The sequence below is a fragment of the Fundulus heteroclitus genome, unplaced genomic scaffold (genome assembly GCF_011125445.2).
Source record: "Fundulus heteroclitus isolate FHET01 unplaced genomic scaffold, MU-UCD_Fhet_4.1 scaffold_49, whole genome shotgun sequence".
Lineage (NCBI taxonomy): Eukaryota > Metazoa > Chordata > Actinopteri > Cyprinodontiformes > Fundulidae > Fundulus > Fundulus heteroclitus.
The window spans coordinates 642677-651361 of record NW_023396912.1 but is presented as its reverse complement, the minus strand read 5'-3'; the positions used below and the strand labels follow the sequence as shown (position 1 = coordinate 651361).

General features: G+C 37.6%; 2 protein-coding genes across 3 annotated transcripts in view; one reads left to right on the top strand and one right to left on the bottom strand.

The window, feature by feature from the left end:
- Nucleotides 1-8685, top strand: part of LOC110367769 (zinc finger protein 239-like) — a 577202-nt gene that overhangs the window by 105898 nt on the left and 462619 nt on the right. The window lies entirely within an intron of this gene.
- On the bottom strand, nt 601-7992 carry LOC110367752 (gastrula zinc finger protein XlCGF57.1). The gene is made up of 2 exons (XM_021314216.2): nt 7717-7992; nt 601-3906 (listed from the first exon to the last, which is right to left on the bottom strand). Exons 1-2 carry the CDS (start codon nt 7778-7780, stop codon nt 2363-2365), a joined length of 1608 nt encoding a protein of 535 aa, XP_021169891.2. The 5' UTR covers nt 7781-7992; the 3' UTR covers nt 601-2362.

The window sequence follows — 8685 nt, the reverse complement described above, 5'->3', positions numbered from 1 at the left end:
TGGCAGATCTAGATTTTAAAGAGATTTTCATTCAACCAAGAAGTAAGAAGGAAGAACGGCAGGTAGCCTTAAAATATAACCATGTATACAGATTTAGGATAGAGACAGAAACCCTTCTCCATCTACCCAAGACAGAATTTCCAGGGGAAACAGTGCTGATACCTTTAAGACAGAGGTGTATAAAATCTGTAGAATATTTGCACCTATTATTCTGCTTTCCATGTCTCTTGGAAATTGAAACAAGGAGCTGTGAATGATGCAAACTAGAGTTTGCACCATTCACAAGTTAGGATAGCCAGGAAAGCTGCTGTTTTGTTCGTTGTACCTCTAAGAAATGTTCAAACCTGTACTTTCCACATGCAAACACCACTTTTAATTTGTTCAGTTCAGAGCTGCAGTGGCTACATGTAACATTTAGTTAAGATATATTGACACCTGGGTCTTGTAGAATACACATTTTCATCAAAGCTTACTGTTAAAGATACAAGGAGCTGCTATATTGGATCCAACTATCAGCCATATAGTCAGACAGTCCAACTTTCCGAAGGGAAAATCCAACTTAAGTGGCCATTCCAAGTTGATTCTTCTGATCGGAAGCCAAGATTTCTGAGTTTTAACTCCAAATGGAATGCAGCCTTACAGATCTGTCTTGTTAATATGAATAAGGGGTCATTGTTTCAGACATAAAGGTTTAAAACAGCATTTATTTCTCCCCATCTGTAATCTTAGGAACATGAAGACCATCATTAGACTACTGGATCCCTTACTATACCATCTAAAGGAACGCCTCATGATAAATAAACTCAGCTGTGGCCAGTGTGTTGCCACTTTTAAAACCCAAACTTTCTAACTCAACATCAGAGAGACCATACAGTTGTGACCCGTGTGAAACAGCTTTTAAAACCCAATCTTATTTGAAGAAGCATCTGCTGATCCATACTGGAGAGAGGCCATTCAGCTGTAATAGGTGTGGAGCTACATTTAAAACCAAAACACATTTAATGGACCATATATACGGATCCACACTGGAGTGAGACCATATAGCTGTGATCAGTGCAGAGCAACATTTAAAATCTTAATCTATTTAAAGGCACACAAACCGATCCACTCTGGAGAGAGACCATATAGCTGTGACTAGTGTGTATCAGTTTTCAATTTAACTCTAATAAAACATCAGTGAATCCACACTGCAAAAACACAATACAGCTGTGACCAGCAGCTAGAACGCTCAAAATGTCTTATTAGATGAACACGCAGAGGATCTTAGTTAGATATTGGAGCATCTAACTGATCTCGACTGGAAGTTAAATTTGAAAACGCATAACAGTGGACTTTTAAATTAAGAATTGTGGTTTATGCGAGCATGAGGTTTAGTCACAATGTCAGGACTCAGATGTGCAACAAAATGTGGTTCAGACAGTAAGACTAACTTTACAGGTGAATCAACTATCAGACTGTTGGTAACACCAAACAACTTTAATCATTCAAGCATTTGAATGAGTACTTTTTGAGCGGCTTTTTAGCTTGAACATCTAACAAGCCGCTCAACATCAGGCACTAGCAAGTCAGTAGGATCACTACAACAATAGGACAGGACAAAATGGTGCAATGGCCAATTTTATTTACAAAGTAATTTAACAAGCATTTTGCTAAAGAAATAAAAGTGGATTATCAAGGAAAAATTATCAAGAAGCAAGATACTCTTTAAATAGAGACTGGTCTTTATTCAAGGCAAACAGCATTCAAGGTGCATTATTCCCCAAACGCACACCTAGTAAGACAACACCTGTCTTTATAGGTAACAGATGTACACCAAAAGAAGGAGCCTCTGTGATGAACAAAGATCCTCATATGACGTAAAACAGCTCCATCTTGGTTCCTGACATTTAACCCCTCTTACAGCCTGGAGAGGACCCAGCTCTCCCCACCCACTGTAAATTACCATCATGCCCCACACTTTGACAAACATACACACACACAAAGAATAATAAAGTTCTAAGAATGCTTTACGACCATGTAAGCACACGCTGAGAAACTGTACTCTGATTGACCTTACATCTCTGCAAACACAGGCTGTAGACCATTCTGTTAAATGTGACATGTTTTGCACAAGGTTTAAATTTAGAAGCAGAGTAGAATTTTTTTTATTATAGGACCAGACTTATAAATGTAGCATCAGACAAGTGACTTATATTCAAATACACTTTATCACATTATAATTGAAAAAGTGATATGATTTGTTTCTGATTTTCTTTGACAAAACATCGAGGAGAATGATTTTCTTACCTGTGTAATTTCTCACGTGCCCTGTTAAACTGCTTCTTTTGATATTTTTTCAAAGATTGTACATAATAAATGCCACTCATCTGTGAATTCTCATATGATATGTTAAACCAAAGTGACCCCTGTAACTCTTTCCACAGGTCACACATGAGAAAGGCTTCTCTCCTGTGTGAGTTCTTATGTGATAAGTTAAACTTCTTCTATCACTGTAACTCTTTCCACAGGTTGTACATGTGAAAGGTTTCTCACCTCTGTGAGTTCTCATGTGGCGTGCCAAATGCTCTTTTGTTGTGAAACTCTTTCCACAGATTACACACGAGAAAGGCTTCTCACCTTTATGACTTCTCATGTGGCGTACCAAATCATATTTTTTTGTAAAACCTTTTTCACATATATCACATTTGAAAGGCTTCTCACCTGTATGAGTTCTCGTGTGAACTTTTAAAAGGCTTTTCACAAAAAAACTTTTTTCACAAGTGTGACAAGTGAAAGGCTTCTCGCCTGTGTGAGTTTTCACATGGTAAGTTAAACCATTTCTACTACTATAACTCTTTCCACAGGTCTCACAAATGAAAGGCTTCTCACCTGTGTGAGTTCTCATGTGAACTTTTAAAAGGCCTTTGTCAAAAAAACTTTTTTCACAAGTCTCACAAGTGAAAGGCTTCTCGCCTGTGTGCGTTCTCACATGATAAGTTAAACATTTTATATTACTGTAACTCTTTCCACAGGCCGAACAAGGGAAAGGTTTCTCACCTGTGTGAGTTTTCACATGATAACTTAAACTACTTTTATCACAGTAACTTTTTCCACAGGTTTCACATGAGAAAGGCTTCTCACCTTTGTGAGTTCTTGTGTGACGTGTCAAATAATGTTTGGTTGTAAAACTCTTTCCACAGGTCTCACATTTGAAAGGCCTCTCACCTGTGTGAGTTCTAATGTGAACTTTTAAAAGGCTTTTCAAAATAAAACTTTTTTCACAGGTCTCACAACTGAAAGGTTTTTCACCAGTGTGAGTTGTCATGTGAATTTTCAAACTGCTTCTGTTGGTAAACTTTTTTCCACAGCTCATACAAGAGAAAGGCTTCTTCGCCTCATCTTTTCTCACATATGTACCCAAGTGACTTTTTTGAGAAAAGTTTGTATAACCAATTTTACAGGAAGATAGATTTTGGTCAGGGAGAGTTTTCATGTTTGTTTTTTGTTTTGATATCTCAACAGTTCCTGTCTGCTGTTTGGTTTTCTTGCATCTTTCATTTTGCTTCAGCTCTTCTCTCCTTTTTTCTGGTTCCTCAAAGTTTTCTTCCTGATCCAGGTTCTTAACTTTAGGGGAGGCCGGAGAGATGAGTTGGTTCCTGTTCTGTTCTGTTTCATTGGGGAGTCTTTGCACGTTAGAAGGAACAATTAAAATGTTATCAGTCTCCTGTTTCAGCACCAGTTGCTTTTCAGCCTGACTGATGCAGAGTTGCCTCTCTTCTTCTTTAAACTGTTGATGTTCTTTTTCCTCTTTCTCCTCCTTTATCTGAAAACGTTTTGGTTCCTCTTGATCTAAAGTAGAGTTTCCTTCCTGGTTCCTGAGCTCAGTGTGAACCCCCTCATCTTTACACACGTAATATTTTTGGTGGTCTGGAAAAAAAATAGACAAAAAAAGCTTTTAATTGTGAGTAAATGAATGCACTTGACTGTAATCACTTGCTGAAAAGAAATTGCTTTATAGGAGGAAGCTGTAATCAAAGTCACAACTTTCAGATTGCAAGATGACTACCTTCCCCATTGAGCCATGGTCACCCAAAAAACATAAAAAAGGGCATTTCTGATATTATTCATCACCTTTAAAAAATTTGAACATTTTTAAGAAAAACACCAGGTTCTACACTAGGGTTTCTCGGCAGGGGAGCACAACGACCCCCCCTCCCCACAGGGTACTGTGCTTCATTTGACAAACTAAATAGTTTGAGTGATGTACCGTGAGCATATTGTAATCTTATTATCTCAATGGTTAATAGTTTTACAGGAGGAATATTACGTTGTCAAAGTTCCTCCGAAAGCATCCAGAAGCTTATTATAACACTTTCAATACAAGTTGCTTTGTTGACATCACTACGATACAGCGTTGCTAGAGTATATGACCAAAAACCTAAAATAAACTATTCTAAAACCAGACCCCTATTGCCTGACCAGCTGATAATAAACACGGCAGGTTGGACGGTCCCACCCCCGCAAGGAGCGTTACTGTAGGGCTGCACCCAGCCTGCTGGAGTGTCTCGCTTTGAGCGTCTTTCTCTGTGGTTTAGTTCTTGGAGTAAAACAATATTAACATCAATAAAAAACTTATTTGTGTGCCAAAGGTTAAACCAAATGTGTGTCTCATGAACCCTTTTCTCCCTTTAAAACCTGCTGCAGAAGCATGCAGTGATGCTTGTAACATCTTTTTACCACTCAGAAACTGCACCAATTTTGTCCCCTACTTTCTGAGTCAGTCCTAAATCCAGTGGCTTAACCTCCAGTGACGAGGTGGTTAAAATCCTCCATGTTAAAAGTCCGAACCATGATAAAACCACCAGATGTTGCCCCGGTCACTCAATGCTCTAGATCTATCCATATATCTATGTCCATATCTCATATATATATATATATATATATATATATATATATATATATATATATATAATATCTTTAGTGCATTCTGTTTGTCCTTGGAAGTCGGGATTCTCAGCCTCCAGGTGGGAAAATTTAACTGGAACGGCCCCTAAAGCCGGTATTACGAGTCAGAAAGTGCATTGAGTAAAATCTCATTCTTTGACTGTTTGCAGCAGCTCTCTATTATTTATGTAACATTAAGTCAGTCGTACAGGCGCTGCCTTTCAGTGTTGATCAGATGGGACGTTTGAGCGCGGTTTATTTGAACAAGATATCGGTTATAACAGCGTTATTGACACTGTTATTGGGAGCGCTCCTGTTTTTTCCTACTGTCCAGCAGAGGGAAACTGGAACTGGAGATGATGCAATCTGCGATTCCTTAGTTCTGATCTACAAGGCAAAAGGAACGCACCATTTATGTTGCACGATTACATGCAGCGGAAACCCTGCAGTTACCTGGCAAACAAAGAACTAATCAGGAACTAATGGGTTAATAAAATAATGAAACAATGAAACGTACCATTTCTTTATTCATTACATCATTAATGAGCTCACTAGCTAACGTTCTCTCTCAAACTTTATAGAGATATTTCAGACCAAACTGGGGATGTAGAGGCTGGGGTTGCTCTAAGATTATAATAAAATAATAATATAATAATAATAATGCAACACATTATTGACGTTACATCCCTAATCCCGCCCCCTGAGTTTGGCGGGTGAAGGGGACATGATGGGTCTCCTGCGACACCATGAAATAAATAAATACAGAGTGAAATAATGAAATGTGTATCCAAATGAATTAATTTAACAAAAATTACATTTTATTATGTAATGTCAATATAAAAGGCATATTTAACTATTTAATGGCACATTTAAATATTTCATTTTATATTCAATGGTATATTAAATAATTTAATGGGACATTTAATTGTGCATTTATGTATTTATTTTTATCTTTAATTGACATTAATACAAAATTCTGATTTATCAATAAAAAGAAAAAAGACGGAGGCTTAAAGGAATAGATTGTGAAACAATTCATGGTTTATTATCAGTAAATGGCTTCAACTTTAGGGAAAACTGTTGGGAGGTTTGGTTTGTTCTTCCCACTGAAATTGAGGAAAATGTGAGCTAACATGTTTTTATTTAAATGTATCATTCATATCCCTCAACAGCTAATTTATCTGCTTTCCAACAACAGGCCTTGATAAATTGGTTAATTTTAATTAGTTTCAGCAGAATTACACAGAAGGAAGTTTTAGTTGATGGAAAACTGGATGAAGAAGCACATCTGGTTTATTGGATAAAACATTAACCTGGAGGATTATGAAGAGTTAATAAACAGAGATTAATTAATATGAGCAAGAACTGATCAGAGTAATTCATAGTGTTCATGTTCCCTCTGTAGCTACATCAGAATTATGGAAAACACTAAATTACTAAAAAATCATATTAATGGTTTAGCTTTGATGAGTGAAAAATGTAAAAACAGATTAATACATCTAATTAAAACCACATAGCCTGGGCATAACACTGCATGCATAACACTAGGTTAAGTTACAGTTTTACTAGAGATAATTTTTGTATCCCATGGCTACATGCACAATGTTTCTCCCCAGTTATGCCACTCGTCCTGTTTGAGGGAACCACTTTCTTGCTGCAACGCAAAGAAGACCCACTGACAGGCTGTTAACAGTATCAAGAAGGGGGAAAAAAATCATTTTTCCAACACCAGCCATCACTGACATCCTCCTGTTCCTCCACCACAAATGCTTCTGGGAGCCAATTGAAAACCTAGGAATCAGGACAAAGTAAAAAAAAAATCCTTCACAATCCAAGGAACAAATTGCATCTTAGAAACGCATATCCACACTCTCAAAAGTGAATTTCTCCATTGTGAGATCAATAAAGACTATCTTATACAGAGTAACCTTACCAAACACACACACACGTAACTTGATGTCAATTTTGTAAACCTAATCCTCTTAACATGTACATACTACGTGCAATAATTACAATATATTGAACTGTATTTTCCTATGTTTTATTAAATACTCAGTGTGTCATATAGGGTTTGTCATTCTTTTCTATAAACAAAAAATATATAAATTATTACCAAGGAATAGTGGATAGTGATATTTTACTAAATTTTATTTCTAAGACATCTTCAGATATCACAAGACATCTTCATATTTCCAAGACATCTTGAGACATCTCCAGTCATCTCAAGACATCTTAAGACCATGTATATAGACACGTCTTGACTTACCAAGACATCTCAAGACATTTCAACAAATGTGTCTTGAGACACATCTTAAGGCTTCTTGAGATGTGGTGATGGCTGGGTATGTAGCTACTAAAGAGAAAGAAGAAGTGGTGAAAAGTGTAAATTGTCCTTTAAAGGAGCTCAGCAGGCCTAGATTAATGGATGCAAAGAACTATTGTTGGTGTAATAAAGCAGAAAGAAGAGAGCAGATGTTTTCTTGTTGTGAGGCCCTGGAGAACTGATGGCAATCTCTCCATGATCTCCTGGCCACATCCATCAACACAGAGCTGAATAATGTGGGGGGAATAAATGTGCTAGAGCTATTTCTGGCAGCTCTGATTGGTTGATGGATCATTGTGTGTGAATTTTAGCAGCTCTTCTTTGTTCTGATGAGCTTCTTTGATCAAGAAGCAGAAAGAAGGAAAGCCGTTGGTGAAGCAGCTCTTTCTGTCGGATAGCGAGTTCAGCATGGAGCCAAACAACTTTCCTCTGATCAGTAAAACCTTAGTAGCTTAGCTGCTGTTTCCTACCTATTCGCTGTAAGATTATCAGGGGGATCCGGCTGAAATCCAGCAGTCTGCGCTCATCCTCCATCTCTTCCTCCGGCTCCACCAAGACTTCTTTCAACTCCGTCAATCTTTCTTCAGCAGCACTTTCTGCTCGTTGCTAATCTCTCTCTGGGGCTCAACCCAACACCTTTTCACCACAGACATTCACACGTTGCCCTAAAGCACCACAACCCGCCATCAAACCAGCAACTTTAGCTAGCTAACGAGACTAGCTAGCAATTTCTTCTTCGTGGGTTTAATGGCGATCGGAAAACAGCTCCTGCTGCGCATCACCGCCCCCTGCTGGTGAGGAGTGTGATCAGCACTATTACGTTATCAGATCTATTTCTCTTTACACAGATTTGACCAGCAGGCCAAATTTACAAATATATTTTCTTAGAATTTCAGCCAAGTGCCTTTTTTCTTCTTCATCCTGCTAATATGTTTTATCACTTTTTCATCTCTACATTTTAGAAGCAGTTGAAGAAGCTTTTGAATCGTCATTTTTTTTATAACCTCCTGATTTTAGTTTTCGTTTTCATGTTTAATACATTTTTGTATTAAACTCCTTTTTTTAAATCACATTTTATTTACTCAAATCCTTCATCTTTTTGGAGTTTTTCTTTCAGTGTCTTTCCATACTTTAATAAGGTTTTTGGTTCCTGACTGGGTAATAAAATAAAGATACATGATGAGGTTTTAGGAGAATTAGATTTAGCTCCCTACCGGAGTCACATCATAGGTCCCCATTGGGGACAAAGAGGGTGTTTTCTGTAAAGTAATACAGCACCTAAAGGGAGATGGTCCGGAAACTAAAAAAGAGACTCAGCCCCTCTAGCTGGAGTTCTAGTGATTCTGGCTCTGTTCTCCACATGGTTCCTCATCCCCTTCACTCATCAAGGGTCTTATATCTAGAGCAGCCATGTAGGTTTTATATTTTACTTCATTTTT

Bases quoted from the DNA above. Each gene is read 5' to 3' on its own strand.
- LOC110367752 (XM_021314216.2), bottom strand. From the start codon at position 7,780: ATGGAGGATGAGCGCAGACTGCTGGATTTCAGCCGGATCCCCCTGATA. The intron at 3,907-7,716 runs GTAGGAAACAGC...TTTTTTTTCCAG, and splicing joins GATAATCTTACAGCGAATAG to ACCACCAAAAATATTACGTG.